General features: G+C 40.9%; 2 protein-coding genes across 4 annotated transcripts; one reads left to right on the forward strand and one right to left on the reverse strand.

Moving 5' to 3' along the window:
* Nucleotides 1-1410: 1410 nt before the first annotated feature.
* Nucleotides 1411-2166, forward strand: LOC128734267 (ARL14 effector protein). 3 transcript variants are annotated; one of them, XM_053828349.1, is made up of 2 exons: nt 1411-1519; nt 1573-2166. In XM_053828349.1, the coding sequence occupies exon 2, from the start codon at nt 1583-1585 to the stop codon at nt 2123-2125; it is 543 nt and encodes a 180-aa protein (XP_053684324.1). In that variant the 5' UTR covers nt 1411-1519; nt 1573-1582; the 3' UTR covers nt 2126-2166. The 3 variants fall into 3 exon arrangements, with proteins under 3 accessions (XP_053684324.1, XP_053684325.1, XP_053684326.1); XM_053828350.1 differs by having other exon boundaries at nt 1447-1519; nt 1580-2166; XM_053828351.1 differs by having other exon boundaries at nt 1476-1515.
* Nucleotides 2167-3369: 1203 nt separating this feature from the next.
* On the reverse strand, nt 3370-12651 carry LOC128736646 (uncharacterized). The gene is made up of 3 exons (XM_053831132.1): nt 12501-12651; nt 3508-3751; nt 3370-3445 (listed from the first exon to the last, which is right to left on the reverse strand). Exons 1-3 carry the CDS (start codon nt 12649-12651, stop codon nt 3370-3372), a joined length of 471 nt encoding a protein of 156 aa, XP_053687107.1.
* Between the last annotated feature and the right edge of the window lie 266 nt (nt 12652-12917).

Raw genomic sequence — 12917 nt, forward strand, 5'->3', positions numbered from 1 at the left:
TTATTAAAGATAGAATGTCATCATACAAATTACGTTAAACCAAATTTATATTTATTTTTCTAGCTTTTTATTTACATTATCATAAGCACACACACATAAAGCGCATAAATAGCGCACAAAAGAACACCGGTACTGGAAACAATTTTCTGAAAAAAAGGTCTGGTTATTAATGTATCACACTAAACAAAACAAACATTTTTGTGATTAGTTATAGATGCAGATTGTTTGATTTGTTTAGTGTGGCTATACGAACAAAAACTGAAGTTTGCAGATATGAATTTCTAATTTCCTTATTTACCTATAGAATCGGAAACTGCAACGAGCAGCGCGTGTCATCTCTTGTCACTTGTTCTGACATAAAGAGAGTAGAGCGAAAAACGAAGAAGATGAACCGGTTCTGAATGTCAAATTCAGCCGGCGCCATATTGGTTCTGTTCGATTTCTGCTAGGCATCCGACTTTTTCGTAAGCGGGATCCTGAGTACTGAGAAAAAATGTTGGCATCTCTGGCCCTAGCTATGTTCAATCTAGGACAGGACATGATATGTGACTTCTTATTATTCTTGTTTATTGTTTTGGCGATTCCTTTTCAAAATTTACTACGGCAACGAAAAGTGTTTCCAAGAATGCAGCTGCAGTTTATGATAGAAGCCACTTGTCCTAGTTGATCACTATAATTACACAAAAATAGATCCAATCTGATCGAGTAATACTTACATTTCGATTTAGTTTGTTTTATGTTAACACGCCACGATAAACAAACTCTTAAAAACATTAGTAACGTGAAAAACTTGATTGTTTCAGGGTTTGCTGTGGTTTCCAGCAACACTTTTGCGCTTCCCTTGTGAATTTTTGTTTCTACAGTTGCACGCATGAAATCAGCCAAACAGGAAGCTGGCTCCTTTTTGACAGCAAATTGGCTCTTTTGCGATACAACGTGTCATATCCTACGGGGTGAAGTGGCTGTCAAATTCATACATTTTCGATGTCCTACGCATAGGTACCAAAATGTTAATTTTGACAGGAATTAAAAAAATTGCTGGGAATTCCCCTTTACCGAGGACCATTTGAAAGTTGCTCTCTTCACTCCTACATGAGAAAGAGATAGCAACACACCATGCCCTTGGTCATATCCTGTCCTAGTCAGAGATGCCAGAAGTGAAGACATGTCTTCATTTTGAAGACATTTTTGTTACAAAAAAGTGAAATGTCTTCACTTGAAGACATGTCTTCACCATGCAATTTAAATGGGCGGAAAGCCGAAAGCAGACAAATGAAGACATTTTTCCTTGATTCGTGAAGACTTTTCAAAAAATCACCTGGCATCTCTGGTCCTAGTGTTCAATGTTCTTTGATATATTGGCCCTCTCATGGTGACTAGCCAAAACTTTTTGACATTTATGTTTTGTTTACAAGCTTTTTGTTCAGAATTTTTCAGAAAGAGTATAAAAAATCAAATTTTGCACTGCAGGCGCACAGTGCCGGCTAAAAATCAACATTAATTAAAAATTTTTACGTCGGTAAATACATAATATCATCAAAATAATAGATAGTTAATTATGTAACTAAGTAGTTTTTAGATTATGGAGGAGTGCGTCGAAATCGGATCTTCCGACGATGAGCCTCAGCATGTCGAACGGGGCAGCCGTGAGTCGGAGCGAATAGGCATATCTTCTGCGTCCTCTTCTCCGCACCCGCCGACCAATTCGGAACGGTCCAACACGCCGGTATCGGCTAATCTTCGCAATTCCAACCAAATCGCGAATCGCGCTCGTTTCAAAGACGCAGCGGGTCAGCTGAAGAAACTGGAGGTGGATCCAAAATTCCTAGCCAACTTTAATCCACAAACTTCCCGGCGGGAAAAACGAAAGCTAAACAGAAAAACTAGCTCGGCTGCGCCCAAGAATACGGGTTTGTATAACGATAAAGGAGTGCATCGGGAAAGCGGTCGCGATATGTGTGACTGCTTGGATATGAACTGCCCGGGATGTCACTTCCCGTGCCAGTGTTGCGGTAGTACTCGGTGTGGTCCCCACTGTCGGGTGAACCGGAAATGGATGTACGAAACGATCGAGCACGATGCGAAAGATTTGATAATTAGAAATAAGTTAATGATAAAGAGATGAATTTCGACGCGAATAATATATTATTTGTAGTTAATTTTGGATCGTGAATAAAAAAGTATTTCTATGTATGTCGTATTCACGACTGTGCAAATTAAAAAAAAAGCCTATTGATAATTTTTTACGAAACTTGCTTTTGTGAACAGAAAGATAACAATCCTTTCAGAACTAGATTTATTTTCCAATTCATTTAAATGAACTACTGTTTGTGCCGCTAACGGTCCCTTTGTCACGCACGATTTCAATTCTCAGTAGAACAAATGTAATATTCGAGTTATGGGCAACACAGAAGTAAAACAAATGTGAAATCAACATTTCTTGGAATGTAAAATATATTTACACAGCATTATGATTCATCGTAGTCTACCTTAACAAGAACAGTGCCGATAGAGATCAACCTGCATTGAATTCAAATGATACAAATATGTGAATGATTACATACAGGAGGGCCATTACTATATTTAAACTTTAAAATCACATACAAACGCTGTTAACAGTGAATTTGTATAGTCTCATACTCGTACTGTTATGCGTTCGATTTGTTCACTGGATTGATTTGCAACAATTTTCAAAAATATTTCATGCACAATTTAATGTAATTTTTCAATAAGATAACGACTACCGGTTTATAAAGTTTAGTCAACTGGTATAATAAAAATAGATGCATTAAACTTCAATAAAATTCACACAGTTTTATAGGATTTAAAGAAGTATAAAAATTTCGTGAAAAGTGTTTAAAGAAACATATTTTCAAAACAATAAGTGACATTTTCAGCGTTTAGAAAAACTGAACGAACATCTTCGCCTTATTGGATTTTGTAGTACAAAATAAAGCCTCACTTTGTTTAATAAATGCTGCTTGCAATTAAGTCTCGGGTTTCACAATTTCCGGAAATTTTTATACACGACTTCTCTATAGCCATACTAGAGCCCATTAAATCCTATAAACGTGTTGAAATTTAAACTGGTTTAATGCGCGCTTACAAAATAAATCCTCGTTTCACCTTTCTGAACAAAAATTACCCAGCCTTATTAGTTTGAAATTTTCGTTAGTTGGAAAATTTCATACACCTTAATTTTTGCTCAGCTAGGTGAACCGCGTTTAAAAATGAACTTTCATTAGACCTAACTCAAATTCTCATGACAGCATGCATTCTAAGTAATTTGTTGACGGTTTCATAGCAGCAGCGTGACGGATAGCGTTGGCAATCGGAGGCAATTGACTGTGCGTTCGCAATAAAACTTCTTTATTGATCCGAGGAGTCCAGATTTTCCTTGTATTGCTGTAGACCCTGGCCACTATCGGGGATGTCTCGTTCTTTGCTAAAATTTTGATAAAATATTAATCCCTCCGTTAGATATCAAATAGCTAAACAGTTCGTTACCCATAGCATCGGTAAAGGTTGGACACGCCCGTATGCAAGCAAGCCAGATAGGTCAGTTCGGCACCGTTGTTGTTGTCCGTTACGAATTCTTTCGTCAGCGAGTCTGCTCGTTTGCCATATCGTGAACCGAGGAAGAAACGATCATTCCGTGGCACAACGTTCACCTGCCGTAGGTCCTTGCCACCGTACACCTGTGACCGTCCGTAGCGACTGCCTACGAAAAATGGCCGTTTGTCACTGACATCTGAAAGAAAAAAAAAGTTAAGTCCAATTTCAAGTTGAGTTTGATTGCGCTTCCACAATTTTCAAGTCCAGCTTCAAGTAAAATTTTAAAATAGCTTTTTAGTTTATTTTATTTCTAATTTCAAGCCCGAAGTTCATTTCAAATTTCAAGAAGTCTTATTTCCATTGGCACAACTAGCCAACTGGGGGGCTATATAGCCGCCAATGCCTATTTCATATCCAGTTTTGTGTCCCGCTTCTAGTTCTATTGCATGTCTGATTTCAAAGCGAATTTAAAGAAAAAATTCAGCTCCAATTTTGAACTCCATGAAAATTTCCAATTTAAGTTGAGCCTACGCTTTAAAACTGAATAGGTCCGAATTTAAGTACAATTTAGAATTTCATGTCTAATTTCATATTCAGTACAGTTCTGGTTCACTGAGGTATCCAGATTGCGGCGCGTGTCCCGCTTTCTCTATGAAATCTGCATAATGTAAAAATATCCTCATGATACATCCCGGAAGTCCGCAGTTCTTAATTTAACCGGCAGATATTTTTGCGATAAGTAAATTAATTGCATAAATATAGATCGACCATCCTATGATAAAATGCTTTTGAAAGGCCAGTGCCTCACCTTCTCAGACTTCATTTGCTGTTTTTTGCTCGGCAGGTACATGAGCCTTTGACTACGATGCCTCAGCGAAACATCAGAATTAAAAAAAAATGGTGCATAGGGTTTGCAAAATTATTTATTATTGTTCAAAAAATTATAGTTTTATCTTTTCTGTTTATGACTTATATCATATTGGTTATATTTTAACATGAAAGGAAGGCTTATTCGAACTTCTGAACGTCTATTCTCCACGTGGATGTCCAAGAAGTGTGCGTACTCCGTATTAGCGGTGGTCGATCATAGTCCTCGTGCCAGTGGGGGACTCTAAACTGTGCAAGATAACTCTCGGGCGAAACAGTGGCTGGTAATGCAGGCCATGGAAGCCGGCGCTATAAGACATCAACACGCAATTAACGAAGAACAAACAAATTCGGTCCGAAACAATTGAAATAGGCCAACAGAATAAAAACGAACAATGAACTGACAACTTAGGACGTGAAACAGCCGATCTCTCAACTTCCAAGGGAGCTCTCCGAGGTACTGTGGAGCTGCAAGCTTGACATTACCCAACAAACATTTTATTTGGAGAGCAGCTTATTCAACCATTACACAGATTATTTCCAGCAAACAAGCGCCTGATAAGCTGTTATACAACCAAAATGTTTGTTGGGTATAGCACTGCAGGAGATATCCTGGAAGGGCTCAATAGTGGTACATTTATCCTTGGATATTCATATCATATACCAAAACTACGGCAATATACATGAGCTAGGCCCAGAGATCATAGTGATAGGCGAGATGCAAGACGGGTGATTGAGTAGGAGGCAATCAGTCTTTGATTGTGCAGCTTGAGAATCAAGAGCCGGTTCTACAATCACCAGCTTTGCCACCCCAGGAATATGACCGTACGTAGGATCTGCTTCCGGCGTAAACTCTCATACAAGTAAACGTGGAGGTCACCAAATCAGACTGAATAACAGATCGACCACATTTTGAACGACAGCTGGCATTTCTTAGACATTATAAGCGACAGATCCTATCGAAGCGCTAACGTTTACTCGAACCACTATCTAGTGATGACTGAGTTGCGCCCTTGGGTACGAAAGTAACTCCGTTAGCTTCGTACCGCTCCAGAACATCCTTTGAATAGTGGTACGAAGCTAAAAACGGCCAGAAGATCGTAGGACCCTTGTCTTGCTTCAACAGAGGAGACAGATGCTTCTGTAGACACTCATTGAAGTAGATCTGCCCGTTTACAATCCCGGTGGTTACGAATGGCGCACTCTGTATGCCACATGAGCAGATCGCTTGCCAAATCATGTATTTCTTGGCAAACTTTTAAAAAGTTTCTGTATCGTTACTTCCTCCGGAACATCTAACTTGTACTGGGCAGTAAAGTACAGTAGCCCCGGAAGCTGCCGGAAGTCCGCCTTGACGTTAGTCTCATCATCTATGATGAGAGAGTTGAGAACTTTCCAGGTGGATGCACAAAATAAATTCGTGGCGTTGCTTTTCGGGTGACGCGTTTTTTTCCTATTTTCGAAAATCTGACCGCGATAAAGATACAGTGTAAACACAGTGATACACGCTAAACTACTTCTATCCAAATTTTCAAGAGAAAATACCTAAAGGGTAATTTTCTACAGCGTTTCCTCCGTGATGCAATTTGATGTGCGACACCCTTTACATTATTCTCAGGAAACACGAACGCTGAGGCTGCTGGAAACTCAACGCATCCCGCCAAAGGTTTTGAACCGCGTGCCGAATCTTTACGGACGATCTGCAGTGACCGAAAGGTGTAAAAAGTACAGAGAATCACAGCAGCGCAGAAAGCAACATCGTCGGTCCGACAAACATGGAAAAGCTACAAGAGTTAAATGAGAAACTTTTGATTCAGTTCTCGGCAGCTACTGAAAAAACTGGGAATGCATGAATCACAGAAGTTGAAGTGTCGGGTTATTTACTCGAGCTACTAAAAAGTTGAGCTCAACTGTGAGAACTGTCGTTCTCAATGCTATCCACAAAGTGCTCTCCAAAATACCCTTCGCCAAATCTCACCTATTGTTAACAGATTTGTAAATAGTTTTCAAACCGACTTCGTTGAACTACTCGCTAAATTTTAATACCGATCTACCACACACCATCTGTTCATCGGTTTCAAAGCCGCGTATAATATCATCGACCGCTAAAAGCTATGGAAAATCACAGACGAGAACGGCTTTCTCGGGAAGCTGATCAGACTGGTTAAGACTACAATGAACGGTATAGAACGCAGAGCTGTGGGTGAATTTCGGGTCGGTTGATTCATTCGAATTGCAGTATGCCTTCCGGTCAACGCTTTCTTACTTACTTATCCTGGCTCGCTGTCCCTCAGGACATGACCTGCAATATAATGTTCCGCCTGCTAACTCGGTCCCTGGCTGTGCGTCTTCAATTTCTCGACTGTCCCACACTTTCCAGATCCTGCTCCACTTGGTCTAACCATCGAGCACGAACCATGCGCACCTCCGCGTCTGCTACCAACCGGATTCGAGGCGAAAACCATTCTGCGGGGTTGTCAGGAAATACCAACGCCTTGTCGAAGTTCCCTGCATGTCTCAAATGGGCTTGATAACGCGCCCGAAATCCTCACTCAGCACCGACGCCATCGTGAGTAATCTATCCCTATCCCTAATTTTCCATAGGCCAATAGGATCGTAGCACTGACCCCGCACTGTCCTGTATTCTAATAGCTGGTTGCGAAGTCTGTCGTATAAAAACAGAAGGTCAAATTTCAATAACGGAATTAGCACCCAGGCTTTTGCCCTAATTTTCCATAGCTCTTCACGGTCGATAGTATCGTTGGCGACCTTGAAATCTATGAATAGATGGTGCGTAGGGGTCAACGCTAAAGAATGTTATGAACTAAGCGGATATCAACACACGAGGAACGATCTTCAACAAATCAAGTCCATTCTTCTGTTTGCTGATGGTATGGATATTGTCAGCAGAACATTAATGCCGCTGGCTGAACAGTACATTTGAAGTGCGGAACTTAGAAGGTTGGTATACCAAAATAAAATACATGCAGACTAGAGGTGTGCGCCGCCGCGCCGCGCCGCCGCCGCCGACACTTTTGCACGCGCCGCCGCCGCCGATGATTTAGAACCGGCGCGCCGCCTAGGTCCTTTTTCCCACGCCGCCGAAACCATTTACCCACGCCGACGATATAGGCCAACATTGACAAAAATGCGGGTCAAAATGTTGACAGCACATAGTGAACCCGTTTTGTGAATTCATTCTTATAATGTACCTTTAATTTAGACAGTGTTGGGCACCACTAATTCGCTAATTCGCTAACCGACCAATCGAGAAACGCTAGTTATACTTAATAATTTATACTCAGACTAGCCGAATTGTTACTGGGCCATGATTCCAAATAAAATGCCGCTGTTTATTTTAAAATTAATAAACTGTAATGCATTTTATCCATTATAATAGGTTTTGATCTTAGGTAAATTAAGAAAAGCCATGTAATAAATATAAATTACAAATAATTTGTACAGCGATAGATTACAATGCAAGTTATTGCGATATGTTCAAAAACAAACAGTAACTGTTAATTTGCAGTTTGCGATTAGTGATTAGCGAAATTTCCACGATTATCGAGCAAATTGTATCGGTTAGCGAATTAGCGAATTAGCGGTGCCCAACACTGAATTTAGATTCAATTAAACTGCCGTGTTGCTGTACCCTGAGTGTTAACCATGCGTCCAACTGAGAGCGAATCGAAAAGACTTAACGTAAACGAACTTTAGCATAACGTTTTCTGTCAAACTTCTGTCTTGCTTCCAGGTGTTCATTTCTTTTTAAGAAGACATAAGCGACCAAAATTTTTGAAAAAGTCAAATTTTCATTTCAGATTTTGATTCTGCAGTCATTTTTGTTTATTTTGATACTAATTTTGTAAAGATCCGACCACAGGAAGTGACCGAAAAACGATCGAACACATCAGCATTCCACTGCGGCGTGGAACAACCTCGCTAGAAAAAAACGCCGCTCCTGTAAAAACACGATTTTCAAGCTTTATGTACCTTTCTCTCAAAAACTATACAAAGTATTGAAACAATTTTTTTTGTTTTATTGGTAAAAGCTTGGCAAAGACTTTTATAACTTTTGAACTTTGTAAACTAATCACAGCTTGAGAAAAAAGAAAAAGAAGGAAAAAAGAAAGGAAAGGAAAGAAGGAAAGATGAGAAAGAGGGGAGGGGGGGGGTTATTAGCAGCTACACTTAACAAGTAGTCGTTGTGACTCGTTCTTTTTGTCCAATGCTGGAAGGTGCATGGGTCAAATCAAGCTATAATCTGAGGTGTGGTCTAATTCTCTCTCTCGCGCGTTTTAGTTCTAACGAACATGCCGGCATGAGTATCTCCTACGAACTCTCGCTCTTATTTTTTCATGCACTGCGACAGTTGCGAGTGTGTATTTAGCTATCGGCCACAGTCGCCGCTCTCGCTCGTCATTGCAGTCCAAGCAGCTGACACCGATCACTCGCGAACAAAAAAGAAAAAAATGCAAAATAAGAATCCATAGTCCGCTAGTCCGCACGGGCTATTGGCTTCTCACAAGTTGTTAGCTTTGTAAGCGGGTTGTGAAGAAAGACACTTCGAGATTGTGCGCTCGCTAGTAAGTAGGTAGCAGGATGTATGGACGCAGCATCGGTGGTTGCTTATCGTACGTTTTCGTCAGTTGCGTAAGCGCTGGATACTGCTTATACTTGCTCGCATCAGACTGGGTGTACTTTAGTTCTTGCTCGATTTGCAACATTGCCGATTTCACCCGCCAAATTTTAGGCGCCGTCTATTATACACGGCTGGGAGAGGCTATTAGTCAATAGGATCGTAGCACTGACCCCGCACTGGGTGACCGAACGAGAGCCATAAATACGATAGCCATACGTACGAATGCCATATAGACGAATGCCATAATGTATGTATGCCATAATGGACGGGAGCCATACAGACGGATGCCATAATATATGTTTGCCATAATGGACGGAAACCATAATCCATATATTCAACTTTTCCTAGATGATTCAGGGCGAGCGGGCCGCAGGCAACGGCGAGTGTTCGCCGGTGACCCGCCGCCGGAAGTGCCAGCCACTGCGGGGGGACAGCCCCCCACCGCAGAAATCACATCTGTCTAGGTCTATTCGTTTTCCTAGGTTTACCGTGCTCTAGTTAGTTTTCCCCAGTCCTCGCATCGAGATACTCTTTATAAAAAGAAAAGCGGCAAATATGAATTATAGCAAACGTACATGATGGCATTCGCCTGTATGGCTCCCGTCTATTATGGCAAACATACATTATGGCATTCGTCTGTACACTCAAGTACTTTTTTTACACGGTTTGTTTTTTCGATTATTAAGAACGGGACAACTTAGAGACCATTCATTTATTTCTCAATATACTTGGGAGCGGCCCGACATTCGTCACGTAGTTTGTCCCTCAGTTGGACCATTCTTGAGTAATCGAAAAAAATAAACCGTGTAAAAAAAGACTTGAGTGTATGGCAACCGTCCGTATGGCAAAGGTATATATGGTTGATGGGGTGTCGTCATTAGCACCCAGGCTTTGCTTTGCTTTACTATTATACGCAATGCATGTAATATCCCTTAATTTAAAAAAAAAAACATTGGCAGAAAACTGAAATTTAAATTCGATCTATAGCAATCGGACGTTCACATGTATGGCATAAAATCGAAAGATGGGGTGCGTATCCCAATCTTCCCTGCCTTTTACGTACTAGTGTCTACCATATCGCGTATTCGCAAACATACAAATAAAAAATAATTCAAGGACTTAAGGGTCATTAAAAATCATTCACAAAAGAAGCATTATTAAGATTTGTTTTATTCGTCAATTTTAGTACGATTTTTAAAAAGATTTTGCCCAAACTTATACGAAATGCGGTGTAAAATACTCCCACGCCGATGCACGCCGCCGCCGCCGCCGCCGATTGTAACGAACGGCGTCACGCCGGCGACGCCGCCGCCGAATAAAAATGATTCTTGCGCCGCCGCCGCCGATAATCTGATCGGCGCACACCTCTAATGCAGACTGGCGGAACAAAGACCTACCGACCTAATCGGAATCATCGGAGTCAATAATATTACAATCGACGGTGATGAGTTTGAGATAGTTAATGACTTTTTGACCCGTCACTGGTGACGGCGAACAATCAAACTAGCAGTGAAATTGAAAGGTTTATTAACAGCAGTCGTGCTTACCATGGACTACACAATTAATAGTGATCGAACAGACTAAGCCCCCGTACAAAGTGGGCCCAGTACAAGACGCTAATTAGATCGAATATTCTCTACGGGCATGACTCGTGGACAATGTACGAGCAGGACCTGCGAGTGATTAGAGTTTTCGAGAAACGAAAGCAAAGAATGACCCTCGGCGAGGTACAAAAGCACTCACGCAATTCTTCAACGACTCTAGTATTCAAAGAGTGTCTAAAGCCCAATCAATACTGCGGGCAGGGCATGTTTTAAGAATGCCGGATGGTTCTTTTGATTTCCAAGTATCCATTGAATGGTATCCAACCTTCTTGATCTGATTTACAATCTGCTTCCATTTCGTCTGTAACAAAAACCGCCGTATTTTCGTGGTAAGCGAAAGCTAAATCAAATTATGTAAGGTTTATGTCAGGACACGTATCAGTATCGTAGTTGCAACTCATTGAGTTACATAGCATTAGAGGTACTTTTAGGCAATTTGGTCAAACTTTCCGGTTGTCTCCGTTATAGCGAATCTATAGATTATCTCAGCAGAAATCAGGTTAAGTGCATCTAATTCGCAATTAGAAACGATGCGACTCACGCAGGCTACAGCAAGGTAGCTTTTGTAATTTGGTGTTTTGTCCATTCGATACCAGCCCAGTGAGTCGATGCGAGAGATAGAAAATACTAACTAGAGTTGATAGACCTAGAAAAAAAACTAGACCGATGTGATTTATATGTGGGCGAGGGGCGGGGCTCGCAGTGGCCGCCGCTTCCGACGGTAGGTCCACGGCAACACTCGCTGCCTATGGCCTGAATCATGGCCTGTAAAGTGTCATAAAATATTTTTTGCGGAATAACGCCAAATATTCTCTTATTTTTTTGGCAAACGACGTTATGCCAAATGAATTTGTAATAAAAGGGCGGCCCCGGCTTTCATTCTATTATATCACGGAACGATATTGGGTTCAAGTGCGTATTAGAAGGAGATCGAAGTTTTGTAAATTATACCTTACGACCATTATTCCTATCGTTCATTATGCCTATCATCCATTATGGCCAACGTCCATTATGGCCAACGTCGATTATGTTTAACGTCCATTATGCCTAATGTTTGTAACATCTAAAGTCCGTGTGTCTAACGTCACGCACCGCCTCAAGGAAGCCACCTAGGCCCTCTGATTTTTCTGCTTTAATTCGACCATGTTAATTTGGTCATCAAGGGCCCAAGACTCTTGTATGCAGATGATCTTAAAATGTGCTTTCGGATCAGTTCGACTGACCACTGTCACGTTCTTCAAAATCAGTTTGAGGCCGTTGCCACTTGGTGCAATGTATCCAGAGTATCGTAATAGAATATTTTCCCATTGTAGAATGGAAGCCAATTCAGAATAGACGAATACAGTTGAAACCAAATACTTTTTTCCTGAATATTTCATCAACTGGCAGATCTTTATTGTTTGCTATCTTTTTATTTTACGTTTTTTTTTCTCCTGGAATATCAGTCTCGAAATCGCCTTCACTTTGCGTCTTTGATATTGATATGCTTTTCATTTGTCTGATGAAAGGGAAGGATAATTCTGCAAAAGTACCAGAGGTTGATATTGCAAAATTTATCTGCATCGTTTTTTATTTATTAGTGCTTGTTTTGTTTAGAATTGTTGACAAGATTAGGTCGTACCTATTTATGGTCGTAGCTTAGATTCAAAAATTTATCAATCATAACCTCAAAATAGTCGCAATGATAAAATATACCTATATGAAAACTGTTTCTTTTTGTCCAGTCCTCTACTGCACCTCTTGTGTATCCCCTTTCAGTGCAAACCATTTCCGGTCATTAGGTTAATTCTTACGATAGGAAAACCCACGACAGATAATGCAGCGATACTCACGCTTTTCGTCGACGCCATACAGGCTGTTGGATTCGAGCGACGGTTGTGCGCTGCACATGTGGCCGCCCAACGCCAACAGCAATATGCTCAGCAGGATTAGTGTGGCGGCGGTATAAACGATGGGCGATTGACTACGTGCCATTAGATTCATTTTGGTCGAGACCCGACGGAACGGGTGCAGATTATTTTCCGGATGGCGAGGCCAACAAATTAGGATGTGCTGCGCTGAAATGGAAAATTAAAACGGAATAGATGTTTACTATCACGTTGAGTTAACTTTACAAAGTCGATTTTAATAGTTTTTTCCCATAATCTTTCAGATTGTTTTCTTATTTCAAAATTGAACGCACCGTTTCAATGCATGAAGCAGTCGCAAAAAAAATCAATCCCTCTGGAATGGCTTTATTGCTTATGATT

The sequence above is a fragment of the Sabethes cyaneus genome, chromosome 2, assembly GCF_943734655.1.
Source record: "Sabethes cyaneus chromosome 2, idSabCyanKW18_F2, whole genome shotgun sequence".
Lineage (NCBI taxonomy): Eukaryota > Metazoa > Arthropoda > Insecta > Diptera > Culicidae > Sabethes > Sabethes cyaneus.

What these genes read in the sequence shown, in the direction of transcription:
- LOC128734267 (XM_053828349.1), top strand. Translation starts at nt 1,583, where the DNA reads ATGGAGGAGTGCGTCGAAATCGGATCTTCCGACGATGAGCCTCAGCAT.
- LOC128736646 (XM_053831132.1), bottom strand. Translation starts at nt 12,651, where the DNA reads ATGAATCTAATGGCACGTAGTCAATCGCCCATCGTTTATACCGCCGCC. An exon ending in GTATGGCGTCGACGAAAAGC is followed by an intron (nt 3,752 to 12,500) that starts GTGAGTATCGCT and finishes TTTTTCTTTCAG; the next exon opens with ATGTCAGTGACAAACGGCCA. An exon ending in AACCTTTACCGATGCTATGG is followed by an intron (nt 3,446 to 3,507) that starts GTAACGAACTGT and finishes TCAAAATTTTAG; the next exon opens with CAAAGAACGAGACATCCCCG.